Raw genomic sequence first — 16,370 nt, 5'->3', positions numbered from 1 at the left:
TGTATCTGTTTATACCTCTTTTACTTACATAATTTTGTTTTAACGTTCCTGATGAAGGTATGTTATAATCAAATTTTACAATTCGAAACAACAGTATTTCCCAATCCATTTATTTACCTGGAATTATTGATCTAAACTGCATGCTCTCTCAGGTCAATATCTAAACACACTTTCTCTCCTTCCTCTCTCATATTACTTCATCATAACATGAAATGACGCGTTCAATTGACGATGTAAATATGCTCACGACAAATATTGATAACCCAGGTCAAACAAACAACCACAAGACTATTGTAAACCCTTCTATTTTGGTACAGAACAAAAGAAAGCATGCAACACGAATAAACTCAAGAGAGGTGATCTGGTAGGAGTGAACCAATTTAGATCAACCCTGTTTGATTAACAGATTTAGGGTGAAATAAAGCCTCAAATGCTTTAACATGAAATGTTATGAATCAAAACATAGATGTGTCGTCAAATCTATTACAATAATATATCTATATTTATTTCATTCGGTCGTCAAAGTGAAAATTAACTTTTAAAAGTCAATTACACTTTACATTAATATCTGTAATGTGTATGAATAAATAATTCTATTACATTGAAAAGAGTAAAATAAAATCTTCGTCTTCACTACACTTACAGTCCAACCAAATCCTGCTGTATCCATGTCACAGTAAACATCAAACTTCTTATTTGTTGGATATATTGTATATACCCCTGAACAACTTCCTTGTGGAAGGTCACTGCAGTCCCGTGGACGAAGGAGAGATGATGCTATTTTAAAAAGTGAATTAAGATATTATACATAAAAAAGATGTGGTATGATTGCCAATGAGACAACTATCCACAAAAGACCAAAATGACACAAAATTAACAACTATAGGTCACTGTACCGTCTTCAACAATGGGTAAAGCCCAAACCGCATAGACAGCTATAAAAGGTCCAGATAAGACAATGTAAAACAATTCAAACGAGAAAACTAACGGCCTTATTTATGTAAAAATGAATGAAAAACAAATATGTAACACATAAACAAACGAAAATCACTGAATTACAGGCTCCTGACCTTAGACAGGCACATACATAAATAATGTAGCGGGGTTAAACAAGTTAACGGGATCCCAACCTTCCCCCTAACCTGGGACAGTGGTATAACAGTACAACATTAGAACGAATTATAAAAAAAACAGTTGAAAAAGGCTAAACTCATCAGATAGACAAAAATTACAAGTGGACGTGGCCGGGTACTTATACATCCCGACACAAAAAGACACCATGAACAGATATTGTTCATTACTTCATATATCTGATTACATATACGTATAGTAACCGGACAACAACTTGACGACGACATTTTGTGATATTTCTTTCTATATGAGCTTAACATTTTTCAAATTTTTACATTTTGTCGTAATCGTCATTGGCGTAAAGTACATTTCCCTCTTGATACAGGACCGCATCTATTTTGGACGTAAGGGAGCTACCATATGATTTTTATGGAGGGAATAGAAGCTATGATGAAATGGGAAAAATAGAAAGGTAGGACGGGAGTTTTAAGTAAAAGTGACAGAAAAAGGCAGAATGAGCAAATTGGTAAAAATAATTTCTGAATGACAATTTCTGTAAACAAATAAGGATAAACTAATAAAAAAGGCAGGACCGAATATAGTAAAAACAATGGCATTACAGAGATTACAACAAAATAGAAGGCTGGATAGAGATTACAACAAAAAGAATGCAGGACAAAAATAAAAAAGTTCATCCTTAAACTTATAAGTTACACAATGTGCATTTGTTGTATTCCGAGAATTTATCGGGTCAATAAAATTCCTATCAGGCGAAGCGTATTAGAATAATTACACACTGTGTAACTAATGTATCCTGATTGTGATTTATATAAAATTCAATTATGAGGACAATATCAACCAAATATATCTAGGTACAACAAATGAGGTATTTAATCTAAAGCTGTAAAAAAAAATCTAAATATTAGGACTGTAACAAAAATAAAGGCAACAGTAGTATACCGCTGTTAGAAATTCAACAATCAAGTGAGAGAAAAAACAAACAAATCCGGGTTACAAACTAAAACTGAGGAAAACGCATCAAATATAAGAGAATAACTACGACACAACAGAAACAAAACATTAAAATTTAACATACACAGATCCGAACTATAATATAACAATGGCCATTTTCCTGACTTGGTACAAGACATTTCAAGAGTAAAATGGTGGGTAGAACCTGTTTTTTTTTGCGGCATGAAACCCACCCCACCCCCCCACCACACACACTTTTGTAACAATATTAAATAAAACATTAAAATGACAACATTACATGACAGGACTACAATACAAATAAATAGGATAACATATAGGACAGATAAAGGCAACAGTAGTATACCGCTGTTCAAAACTCATAAATCCATGGACGGAAAACAAAATCGGGGTAACACGAGAGAAAGAGACGGAGAAACACGAATAAAAGAGACAGAGAAACACGAATGAAAGCTAACAAAAGATACCACACATTTATTAGGTCAATGGTTTATGCGAGATTATTCCAATTGATGTAATACGAAATTGCATTAGGACAATATCAGACAATCAAATTGCGAGAAATTACTCTTAATGAGAATAATATTTAAAATCATGACTAACAACAGATGTATTTGTGTGAATGCATATGCGATGAAATATAAAACTTACGTGTGATACGTTCAGATAACTCAATAGGTAATGGAACGCAATAGTAATACGGTCCCCGTGGCATACATGCCTCATTGCGCTTACAATCATTTCCCCCGCATTGTCCAGCTAGTTTCTGAAAGGTGTTTTTTTTCGAAACTTTAAATATATTGGAGCCTTTCAATCAAAGGTAAAACAAATTTTTACGTTGTTGCATGAATAATTGCTAAAACAATATAGTATAATGAAGGTTTATTATGAAACTAAGGTGTCAACTCCCTCAGGCAAAGTTGGCTTTAGGCGAATTTTGCTATTTACTTTTGGTATTTTTGACATAAAGCTCTTCAACGATTTTCGGTACTTATACATCTTTGGATTTCAAATGTTTGGCTTTGAGCGTTCCTGATGAAGGTAAATCCAGAAAAGCGCTTCGGCGCAATAAATTGAAAAACGTGTTGTTTTCCATTTTTTACTGTAATTGATACAATTTAAATTTTTAAAATCAACCAGTTTAATAAATAACACACAGGTAATCAGCAAAAGTTAAAAATAATACTATTGTTATCCGTTTTGTTCGCACTTTACATCTTACATTTGTAACATGCAATACATGCTCAATCACTAGAATACTCACTTATATTTGAAAATATAATATGATTATCGTTGATGAAGGAAAAGTATTCCAAGAAAACCCTTCTACATACGTTATTAAATCCATTTTTAGCTCACCTGTCCCGAAGGGACAAGTGAGCTTATGCCATCACTTGGCGTCCGTCGTCGTCCGTCGTCCGTCGTCTGTCGTCTGTCGTCTGTCGTCCGTCGTCTGTCGTCGTCTGTCGTCGTAAACTATTTCAAGAATCTTCTCCTCTGAAACTACTGGGCCAAATACTTTCAAACTTTAACTGAATGTTCCTTAGGGTATATAATTTATAAATTGTATCCGAAGTTTTGATCTATCAACAAACATGGTCGCCATTGCTAAAAATAGAACATAGAGGTCAAATGCAGTTTTTGGCTTATAACTCAAAAACCAAAGCATTTAGAGCAAATCTGACATGGGGTAATATTGTTTATCAGGTCAAGATCTATCTGCCCTGAAATTTTCAGATGAATCAGACAACCCGTTGTTGGGTTGCTGCCCCTGAATTGGTAATTTTAAGGAAATTTTGCTGTTTTTGGTTATTATCTTGAATATTATTATAGATAGAGATAAACTGTAAACAGGAATAATGTTCAGCAAAGTAAGATTTACAAATAAGTCAACATGACGGAAATGGTCAGTTGACCTCTTTAGGAGTTATTGCCCTTTATAGTCAATTTTTATCCATTTTTCGTAAATCTTAAAAATCTTTTACAAAATTCTTCTCCTCTGAAACTACTTGGCCAAATACTTCCAAACTTTAACTGAATGTTCCTTAGAGTATCTAGTTTGTAAATTGTATCCGAAGTTATGATCTATCAACAAACATGGTCGCCATTGCTAAAAAAAGAACATTGGGGTCAAATGCAGTTTTTGGCTTATAACTCAAAAACCAAAGCATTTAGAGCAAATCTGACCTGGGATTAAATTGTTAATCAGGTCAAGATCTACAATGTATCTGCCCTGAAATTTTCAGATGAATCAGACAACCTGTTGTTGGGTTGCTGCCCCTGAATTGATAATTTTAAGGAAATTTTGCTGTTTTTTTTTATTATCTTGAATATTATTATAGATAGAAATAAACTGTAAACAGCAATGATGTTCAGCAAAGTAAGATCTTCAATTAAGTCAATTTGACCAAAATTGTCAATTGACCCCTTAAGGAGTTATTGCCCTTTAAGGACTTTTTTAGCAATTTGTTCATCATGTTGACTTACTTTAAAAAATCTTCTCCTTTGAAACTGCTGTATCAATTTCAGCCAAACTTAGGCTAAATGAGTTTCAGAGTATTTAGTATAAATTTTATATTTTATTTCCTTGTATGTCAAGAAACATAGCTACTATGGCTAAAATAGAACATAGGAGAAAATGATTATTTTTTTTGGCTTTTGAAGAAAATAGGACGATCCAAAAAACATTTAAATAAATTGAAAAGCCAAAATAATCATTGATGAGAGATTTAACCAAAAGAATTAAGGTGAGCCTCTTGTTTTAAGAGACGGTTGAGACCGATGTTTTAGCCAAATAGATAAACCTTTCAGTTGTTTAAACAATCAAAATTTAGTCATGTCAACTATGATTATTTCAACGCTTAATTTTTAATGCCTTATTTAGAATATGCAATATGTTGGTTACAAGGTGGTAGGCCCTTTTTTGAAAATAACAAGAATATGTCCATAGTACAAGACTGCCCCTTTCCCATTCGAACTAACATCTTTTATGTTCAGGGAACCGTGAAATTGGGGTACACAAATCTTATTATACATTTAAATTAGAACAATCATAAGAAAGGGAATATGTGTCATAAGTTTTAAGTTGATTGGACTTCAACTTTATCAAAAACTTCCTTGGACAAAAACATTAATCTGGAGCCGGACAGACGGACGAATGGACGAACAGACAGACAAGACAGAAAACATACTGCAAATCAATAGGGCATAAAACAAGAAATCTCACAGTTAAGGGAAGGGGTCAATAAAAAAGCAATGATAATTAGAAACCAATTGTTCTCAGAACAATTGGAGGTCTTTCCACCAATAAAGAATAATTTCAATATAGAACTATGAAAATTCAGTTTAAAATATCATATCCAGCGACAAATAATAGCCTATTGTACACTGGTTCTAAAAATATATGATAACTAAAACTTATTTTTCTAAACAAGGGAGATATATTGTTACTCTCGTTTCTTATCCCAGGCATAGATTACCTAAGCCGTATTGGCACAACTTTTTTAGAATTTTGGATCCTCGATGCTCTTCAACTTTGTACTTGTTTGGCTTTATAAATATTTTGATATGAGCGTCACTGATGAGTCTTATGTAGACGAAACGGGCGTGTGGCGTACTAAATTATAATCCTTGTACCCTTGATAACTATTCGAAATATATATCTTCCGATTTTATTGATTCGTACTTGATACTGATTTCAAGACATATATGGCTCAATATACTTTAACATTTAATAAAAGTACAAAAAAAAGGTACTTCCGGTTTACACTAGGTCACTTACGATTGGCTTTTCCACAGTCAAGTGTCTTGCAACGTAATGCAGAAAGTCCTACGGCTTTACCTATAAACGTATCAGATAAAATCAAAGGTCAAAATCTAGAATGTCAATTATACCTATGAACTTGCGTTCAATTTGAAGGTCATAAATCATAGGCTTCCATTGAAAAGACCATAGGTCTGAACCATATTTCAAAAACGTGTGAATACTTGACTTTCTAGATAGGATTTTTTTAATCATACTTCTCCTTAAAATCACGATATTAATCGACTAATACGAGAGATAATTTACTCTATCCCAATGTTAAGCGGGAGAAAAAGTAGCGTTTTGAATGTCGCCTTCTCGTGCTAACCAATAAAAAATCGATGATTTAAATGACAATAAAATGAAATTGAAGCATTCAAGGAAAGACGATGCTTTGGTTTTACGTTTTGCTCAAAACGTTATCATTGACCCTGTTGACTGTTAGAATAAGAATAAGAAAACATATTGCTTCACAACTGCAACAGACAATGATGATAGGAAATACAGTAAAATAAATTGAATAAAACAAAACTGATAGGTTAATCAAGCAGATTGGTACTCTGCGATAAAGCATTATAAACATTGACAATGATTTCTCATGGTGACACTATGCTATATCATACTCTAAGCTATGATATATAATTATTACGATATTATGGGTAAAACATATTGAAAAACCAATTTGTTATCAAATGTGGACTATTTTGTTTTGTTTATGTCGAAATAAGCATTGACAGATTTTTTTTCTTATTATCCTAGATATTTTTGAATATTTATCAATTTTTGAATATTTATCAATAAATTATGTTTAAAAGAGCTTAGATTGTATTTACCTGTGGAAAGGTTGAGGCATCAATAAAGCTATTTCCGGTACTTTCAATGAGTCCACATGAACTTTCCCGTGGTTCAGCATCATTTATCTGGCAAGTTTTATTTAATGCTATAAAGTTGATAGATTTGCATATCTCGATTCTCGAGCAAAACTGGGCGCACAATGACCACATTGGCATAAATAGCTCAAACAGCACGTGTCCTCTATATATTTTGTCTTGTTGATTTTTTAAAACAACTATTTCACATAACGTCCACGCAAATAAGGTAAAAAAACAACAATGCAAGGCGATACATATTGTGCCTATTGAAATACATTGTACCATGAAAAGTAGTTATTTTATTACGCTTTTTCCGCAATTATTTTAGATGTTTTTAATGAAGTGTCAAGTCTTACAACGACAAAATCGACAAGTCTGTATTTATTCAGTTCTCAGGGAACTGTTAAATACGGGTTCGAAAAAAAATGAAAATTTATGCGCATGCTTATCTGGCTAATAAAAAAAAATGGAATATGAAATAATGTTTCATAAAGATAATTTCAATCAATTTAAATGCAACAATAATAAATAAACGCTCACATAAAACATTCAATGCAAAATTCATGAAGAAGTGAAATTTGATAAATTGATTTTCGTCATTATTGTATATCAAAACTAACGAATTCAGCAATGTTGTGAGAAACTATGGAACATACAAACATCTGATGTTTTATTTTTAAATGATTTTCCGTTATTTTGAATATCCACTTCTCTTTCAGAAATTTACCGTTTAACCGTTCGATATAAACTTGTAAACAATTTATAAAATTTAAGTGGATAGTCCTTTCACCTGAGATTGTCTCTTAAAGTACATAGGAAGTAAGAAAATACAAAATATAAATAATTCAGTTTCACTCAGAATTTAAAATGATTTGAAGTTTCAAATGGAAAAAAAATCTCCACAAAAAATTAATTATTTCCATAAAATAGACTTAAAATCTAAAAAATATCTCCCCCCCCCTATTTAAAAAAAATAAAATGGTAAAAAGTGATGCAGTTGATGGCAATTGTGATAAGTTAGTTGCTTTTACAAATAAAAATTACAAAGTTTTAATGATTTTCATTCATTTTTTTAAAATAAGTTGGCTTGTGTTATGCATCATATAAAGACATAGTAAAGATATGTGTTAATTTGTTAATTACAGACAATGTATGTTTTCAATTTATTTTTGTTTCTCATTAAGACTTTATCCACCCTTTTTCATTGCTAAAATCAATCTCCTCTGCAAAGTATCGATACCGTGTGACAACTGCAAGTAATTTGAACCCTGTATCTATATAGTTGTTTGCAATACACATGAATAAGGAATTGCATGTCATATGAATCAATTACATATAACTTTCTTTCACTAGCTCATCTCATTCGTCACAACTCGGCCGATTCCGTATTTAACGGAAAGAATTAGAGTAGCGGATTCACCCGAAGATTGCCGATTGATAAATTTCACATTCGTCACATTTCGGCCGATTCCGTACTGTCATCAAACGAATAGAATTAGAAAAGCGGATTTACCCGAGGATCGCCGATTGTAGTCCATCTTGTGTAATCCTTAAGATGCCAATATTATTTTCACAAGCATTGTACTTTTATAATGAAGTTTAAATTATTTGGTTACGCTTGTCTTTGTAGCTGATCAAGTTGGGATGGAATTTTATTTTAATAAAAAAAAAATATTAATCGAATATGACAAACTGAGATCGTTTATAGATGATTTGTCGTTTGTTTAATTTGATACTATGTCCCATGATATATAATTGTTAATTCGATAATATAGGCATGACATTTCAGAAAAAAAGTAAGGATTGTATTCTCACGAAACATAAATTATTCAATTCGATTAAAATTAGTTTGTCACGCGTTCATCAATAATTGATATAAAAGAAGATATGGTATGATTACAAAATAAAACAGCTCTCCACAAGAGACAAAATGACACAGAAATAAGCAACTATATAGGCCACCTTCCGACCTTCAACAATGAGCCTATACCGCAAAGTCAGCGTTAAAAGTCCAAGATAGGACAAATGTTAAACAATAAAAAAAACTATCGAGCTAATCCATGTACAAAAAAAATCAAAAAAAAACCCCAAATAACTTATGTAACACATAAACAAACGACAACGATTGCATGACATGCTCCTGACTTGGGACAGGCACATACACACAGAACAAAGTTCGTTATTATTCATGAAATTAACGATACAGATTGGACCTAACAACGCTCTATCTTTCGAAATAAGGGAGAACAAGACTTCCTCAGCAACAAGCCGTTTCTAAATATAATTCACCTCGGTAATAATTTAAAAAGTGTTCACCAAAACGTCGTGATTCGTTAGAAAAGTCATATACATTGAATATTCAACCAATGACGTTAATTTCATTTTTAGGGTATGACCAATGAAATAAGAACAGATCTGAGAGTACTCGCAGTTACTTACAGCTAGTTCAAAGTTAATTACAACTAATGAAATTAATCATGCATCTAAGAATAAATTATCAATCAATACACATCTAACATCCATTAGATTAAATTTAAAGACTAAATAATCAGTCAGTAAAAAAACATGACCTTGTGCAATGCCAAAATACAAGTATCGACATATTTTGTATAGCCATAAATGTGTATATGTCAATAACAACAATATTAAGTTAGATTTAAAATACTGATAACAAAATCGATATATTAAGCCTCTCATCTAGATAAAATTCAAAAGCAAGCCTGACATGTCGTAATAGTCATTCAGTTTAAAAAATACTTAATATCAGGCTTACAGATAATAATAGAAAACGTCAACAGCGATTTCCTGATCCCATAAAGAAAGATACCAGACACTTCAGTGCACTCTGTATCTGTACCTTAAAGCAACCGTATGTAATCATATCAAGAATAGTTGGTGTGTCCTGATCATCCCAAAGCGGGAGGTTTGGGTAGCCACAAAACCAGGTTCAATCCAATTTTTTTTTTTAAATGTCCAGTAATAAGTCAGGAAATTGGCCATTGTTATATTATAGTTCGTTTCGGTGTTGTTACATTTTAACGTTGTGTGTCTGTTGTGTCGTAGTTCTCCTCTTACATTTGCTATATTTCCCTCAGTATTAGTTTATAACCCGGATTTGTTTTTTTCTCAATCGATTTATGAATTTCGAACACCGGTATACTACTGTTGCCTTTATTTATACATATAATTTATTCGTACTCTTTATTGGTTGTAATACATACTAAGTATACCATTTGCTTTTCTGGAGAGCATTGAGCACCTAACGTTTCGAAGTGGTTTATTTTCCATCATCATGCTCTCATAAAGAGTAGCAATAATTTGTATGTAAAATTGAGAATGGAAAGAGGGAATGTGTATAAGAGACAACAAACTGACCAAAGATCAGATAACAGGCAAAGGTCACCCATGGTCTCCACTGCATCGATAAAAATACCGCACCCTAAGTGGGACTTCAGCTGGCCACTTTAATTAAAATATGTACTAGCTCATCGAAAATGGAATACTAAAATTAATAATGTATAAATGAAATAGAATTAAAAAAAGACTAACAAAGACAGAAGGCACCTGATTTGGGACAGGCACACACATGAAGCGGTGAGAAACAGGTTGATCGATATCTCAACCACCAACAAACTTAGAATTCTCCAGATTTCAAAGTACTGTTTATTACAGATTGACAACGATTCACACGTTGTGAACTTCCATGTTTGGCACTGCTCAAAACGCTGCATCTCTGTTTTGCTTATGTCATTTATATTCAACAATGTTGTTTACACATGGTGAATAAACCTATGCAAAGGTAATCTTAGGGTGGTACCTAACACTACAGGGAGATATCTCTGTAAAATCTGGAGAACGTTTAAATGACGTTGTGTTCATGAGGGAATATTAAGCTTTTCAATGATCAAAATAAGTGTTTGTCAAACTGCTATACGACCAGTGTAATTTTTCTGATAAAACGGTTGGTTCAAATTTTTTGAATTTTTTATATTTTTGTCAAAGGGTCAAAGTAAATACTTTGTCAAAATTTTAAGAAAATTAAACGAGCCAAATTAATTTTAGTTAAAGTGTTAGGTACCACCTTAAATACAATGCAAATAGAATCACACTTTGTTGAACAGCGTAGAAATTGGTAACAAAAGAATTGAAGGCCTCAACTTTGAAAAGTGTGTAATAACTCAACAGTGGCGCTCGAATAAGTAAAGTTTAAAAAGCTACGATGTTGAAAAGCATTTAGGACCTCTAACACATGTAAAATATTTGAAACATATATATGGCTTATCTATCCAAATCCTTAGTACGTGTTCTCGAAAGTGTTTTCTCCAACCTCCCTTGTTAATATTGTATTCAAATGCAGGAACCTATTACAGAAATTGTGCAACTTAAATATTAACCTCGCGTAAATATCAAAATGCTCCTACCCCCTCTGAAAAACCCCACATGTCATTTACTGTTAACTCTTTGTCGCTTCTAACCAACTTGAAAGATGTGTGTTTGTGTGTGCGCTAGAGAATGTATTAAAAGTATCATTCATATTATGCTCTGGATACTTGTCAATCAATTAGTTCTTTTTTTTTGCATTATAAATACGTTTATGCTTAAATAGTGTTGTGATGTATCACATACTGCTGCTCGAATGAACCAACATATCGATATAATTTTTAACAAAGGGCTGCACTGTAGCGTATGATACGCCCGTTGCTCTAAAAGACGGGAGTATAAGTTATTGTCCCAAAATTGAAAAATCACCCCTTTTTTAGCATAAAAAATCATAACACGGAAATGCAAAATCTGAAATTAATCTGAGCTTACATCAATAAATATAAACATGGACATTAGTGAAAGCCTTTTTGAGTTATTGTCAGAAGTGTTAAAAATCCCCCTATTTTATGAATAAAGCATCATAAATCCAAAACTTAAAATCTGAAATTTATAAAAATTGAAAGGGAGCGTACATCGATAGATATAAACAATTCACCGAGGTTTCATGGACATTGGTGAAAGCCTTTTTGAGTTATTGTCCGAAGTGTTGAAAATCCCCCCTTTTTTTATGAATAAAGCCCCGTAAATCTAAAACTTAAAATCTGAAATTAAAAAAAAAACCGAAATGATGCTTACGTCAAAAGATATAAACAGTTCACTAAGTTTCATGGAAATTGGTGAAAGTGTTTTTGAGTTATTGTCCGAAGTGTGGACGGACGGACGGACGGACAACGGTATACATGTACCATAAAACGTCCCGTCTAAAAGACGGGCGTATAAAAACAAAACCTCATGTAAGAGTCGGGTATACATTTATACCTTGTTGGAGAAGTCTCTCAACACGTATGAACAAGTCTAGTTTAAATGTTTATCTATCTTAACTATAAAAATTAATTTGTTTGGTGTTGTCCTTCATTAGAAGAGGGGAGTGTGTACTAATTTTGTTATGTAACCAAAGGTTTCAGCAAAATATTCATTTAAATTTAGAATTTTTACACTTTTAGTGTTTTTTTTTTTTTACTTTACAGGGTCATTATAGGCTTTATATGATAACAAATGGTTATGTGAGCAATTTCAATTACATTATCAATGTTGAGTTCATTTGATAATGATGAGAATGACTCAATGTCTAAACCTTGCAGAAACCCTGATATTAATTAACTTTAAATTCGATACAAAAGTAGTTAATCGATGTTCAAGTCTCATCAATCCATTAACAAAAAACTCAGGGAATTGCAAGAACTCAAAAATAAATCGTAACCTCTCGCCGAGTAGTTAATAGGGTAAGCATCTTATAATCTGATTTGTCTGCATCACCCGCCATGCGAATCAAACTCAGTAAAAATGTCAAAATCGAAAATAGGCCACCATTAGTAAATTTACAAATCAAACAACGAGTCTGGTTAAATTTACCGGTCAAAAAACTTTTCCGGTTAAATGTATAGATTAAACGACTATTCTGGTTAAATTTACCGATCAAACAACTATTCTGGTTAAATTTATAGATTAAACGACTATTCTGGTTAAATGAACAGATAAAAAAACTATTCTGGTGAAATTTATAGACCAAACAACTAATCTGGTTAAATTTACAGACCAAACAACTATTCTAGTTAAATGAATAGATCATAAAACTATTATGGTGAAATTTATAGATTAAACGACTATTCTGGTTAAATTTACCGACCAAACGACTTTTCTGGTTAAATTTACCGTTAAACGACTATTCTGGTTAAATGAACAGATAAAAAAAAACTATTCTGGTGAAATTTACCGATTAAACGACTATTCTGGTTAAATTTACCGACCAAACGACTTTTCTAGTTAAATTTACCGATTAAACGACTATTCTGGTTAGATGAACAGATAAAAAACTATTCTGGGGAAATTTACCGATTAAACAACTATTCTGGTCAAATGAACAGATCGAAAAACTATTATGGTTTAATCTATAGATCACACGACTATTCTGGTTAAATTTACAGATCTAACACCTCTTCTGGTTAATTCAAAAGATCAAACGACTTGTCTGGTTTCTTAAGATCTCAAACCGCGCAAACACATTGCCTGTGAGTTGAGACACAGATATATAATATCGGTCAACAAATTTATGATGGGGACAGTAACATATTTGAAGTGTCGATATCAGTAGTTCTTCATCGTAAATCTTTGAGAGCTGTTTCTCTTAACACTACACATCCCTTTTCGCGAAGCTCGAATGGTGTGAAAATGTATCTATTGTGATATGCGAACTCCATACGACGAGGCAGCATGTACGTTACTGCTGAGTTACGGGAAGTTGACATTTGGAAAGTTAATATTATCACGTTATCGATTCGAGATAGGAGTCGTTCATTTGAGTAATTATCAAGTTAAAACTAGTTTGGTTTATGTAACTGATACAAATCCCAATCCAAATTCAAAGCTGAAATTTTACAAAATTATCTCCTTATTTAAACCGTGTGAAATAACACAATAACTTATGTTAATTTGAATCAAGAAAAAAACTACAGATATAGGAAGATGTGGTATGAGTGCCAATAAAACATCTCTCCATTCAAGTCACAATTTAAAAGAAATCCATTATCATGATTATAGGTCAAAGTACAGTCTTTAACATAGAGACTTTATCAACTATAAATTGCCCCAAACATGACTAGTTAAAACCCATTCAAACGGGAAAACTAACCGTTCAATATATAAAAACTAGAAACGAGAAACACTTATGAACCTCAAGAACAAACGACAACTACTGAACATCAGCGATATCTGTTAAGGAACTTTGATATCATTAAAATAAAAATATGGTATCAATACTCAGATTATGCGGCCTATCAAAAACCAAACTCGTTCATACTCATATGGTCGGTAACTTATAGATGTCATTGATCTTTGAAAACCAGCAATTTAAAACCGGCAAACTGATTGTTCTGTCATTTCAGCGCAGAGTTAATTGTGTTTATCGCCTACTCGATAGAGTTGTAAGATGAAAAAAAGTACCGGCATGGAATCCAGACAAAATCAATTTCAATATACCATTTGGCAAACATATATCTAGGCGGTACTGGAATAATTAGAAACGCGATCAGATTAATAAAGGCAACAGTAGTATACTGCTGTTCAGATAACTTTTTAGTCTACTACATAAATACCAAATATGTGCTACCTAGTGGCACACATACCACATATTTATTTCAAATGCTAATAATGATAGAGCTATAGCTGTACGTTCTCTGTCGCTTGAGAACTTATCAATTAAGTTTTACCAAAAAAACCTTATGTTCCTGCATTGGGGACTATATCTTTAACTTTGATAAATATCATTAAGATAAACTATAAAAAAGAGTTTTGATTATTTCATTTTTCATCTTGGAAAAGAAAAGATTATTTTCGCTATGATATGAGACTTTAGAAAGCGTAAATTAGTAAAAGTTTTAAGTAATTTGTTGTAACGAAATACCTAACCTTTTAATTGAAATTATAAGGTAATGGATTTGGCCAAAAAAATCTCTCTAGACCTTTCATATATTTAACATTGACACTTTTTTTCTGTCAAAAAGATGGAAAAATAACAAGGAGTAATGAGATTTTCAAAGAAGATATTTTAAACTATGTTTAATCAAAAAATATTTTAAGAAGAAGGTGTTAATGTGCATTTGTTTTAATGGCACTAAAGGGATTTCGAATATCTAACTCCCTTAAGATGGTGCCAAAGGAACATCATCATCCAGAAAAGAAAAATTGAATGAAACGAAAAATGTAAGTGTAGAGTTTCCTGACGTATAAAACTGAACATCTATATCCTGGAGAACTAGGATATTACCGTTTCAATGTAATTCATGTAAGTACGATTCTTCTGTGTTAATCATAGAAACATCAGAGATTCTGCAGGAAAAATAATTTAATCAAGGAAAGTCTTTTTATACAAATCGTTTATTTGATGCAACATTTTAATATACATCATGCGCCATTTTTAAAAATCCCGATTTTTTTTTAAATCGATGAACATGATGAAAGACCGAATTTTTCTCTTAAATTAAACAGTTTTACATGAATACGGAATCTATGAGGTCGAATTATTTACTTGCAAGAGAATAATTCATAATCAATGTTTTTTTTGCTTCTTTTTACAAAATTGAACCTTATTGGCTACTAAAAAGGAATTATTATTTCACTATTTGTATTTCATTACTGATTGAGCCAAAACAAATAATGTATTAAGTTTTTCATTATCTCGTAGCTAGTGCCCCTTTTGGTAAAATATTTCGCAAGATATTTATCTTTATTCTGAATCGATTTGCAAAGACAATTTTTTTGCCATGTGATTGTGGACTTTCCGATTAGATTTTCTTCTAAGTTCAATTTTTGTGAATTTACTTTTTACAATGACCATGTGAAAGAATCTGCAGATGATTCAATTAGATATTGGCCAGTCCATGTCTATTGAACTCAAGGTTGCCGAGGTTTTTGTTTACCTTTACTCGCACGATCAAGTTTAACTTCTATATTGTAATACTATTATGAAGTTTTAAAGTTTTGTTAATGAATGTATCCAAATCTGTATTTTAATAATATTTTTTTTAATTTCCATAAATATCATACAATGATAATTTATATAGCGAGATATAGAACGATTTAATAATGACGTATCGTTTATTGAATTTTTATATTGGGTTACATACTACCCGTCTTTGAAGTACATACAAAGTTAAGTAGGTGTTTAGTCGATAATAATCATAATTTGCCGTGGTTTGAAGTATAGAGGAAGATATTAGATTACAACCTATTTTTTCTTCATATATATGTATTTACACGTTTGTTGTATTTTGGTTAATATGAACATAATCTATTGTTAAGTACTGTTTAATGTACACCTTTCTCTCGCGACGATCTTGTGAGTAATCAGGTTTGGATACATGTAAACATATGTGTACAATTTGGAGTTTATCATGACGTTCATTATCACTGAACTAGTATATATTTGTTTTGGGGCCAGCTAAAGGACATCTCCGGGTGCGGGAATTTCTCGCTACATTTAAGACCTGTTGGTGACTTTCTGCTGTTGTTTTTTCTATGGTCGGGTTGTTGTCTCTTTGGCACATTCCCCATTTCCATTCTCAATTTTATATAATATTGTTCAGTACTCTCCAGTG

At 32.1% G+C, this 16,370-nt stretch overlaps 1 protein-coding gene across 1 annotated transcript in view; it reads right to left on the bottom strand.

The window, feature by feature from the left end:
• LOC134718116 (fibrinogen-like protein A) overlaps nucleotides 1-16,370 on the bottom strand; it is a 48,960-nt gene that overhangs the window by 17,950 nt on the left and 14,640 nt on the right. The window contains exon 4 of the mRNA XM_063580609.1: nucleotides 644-777. Coding sequence (XP_063436679.1) covers nucleotides 644-777 — 134 coding nt within the window. The remainder of the gene's footprint in view (nucleotides 1-643; nucleotides 778-16,370) is intronic.

Source organism: Mytilus trossulus, chromosome 5 (assembly GCF_036588685.1).
Source record: "Mytilus trossulus isolate FHL-02 chromosome 5, PNRI_Mtr1.1.1.hap1, whole genome shotgun sequence".
NCBI lineage: Eukaryota > Metazoa > Mollusca > Bivalvia > Mytilida > Mytilidae > Mytilus > Mytilus trossulus.
This window is presented reverse-complemented; position numbering and strand designations above follow the sequence as displayed.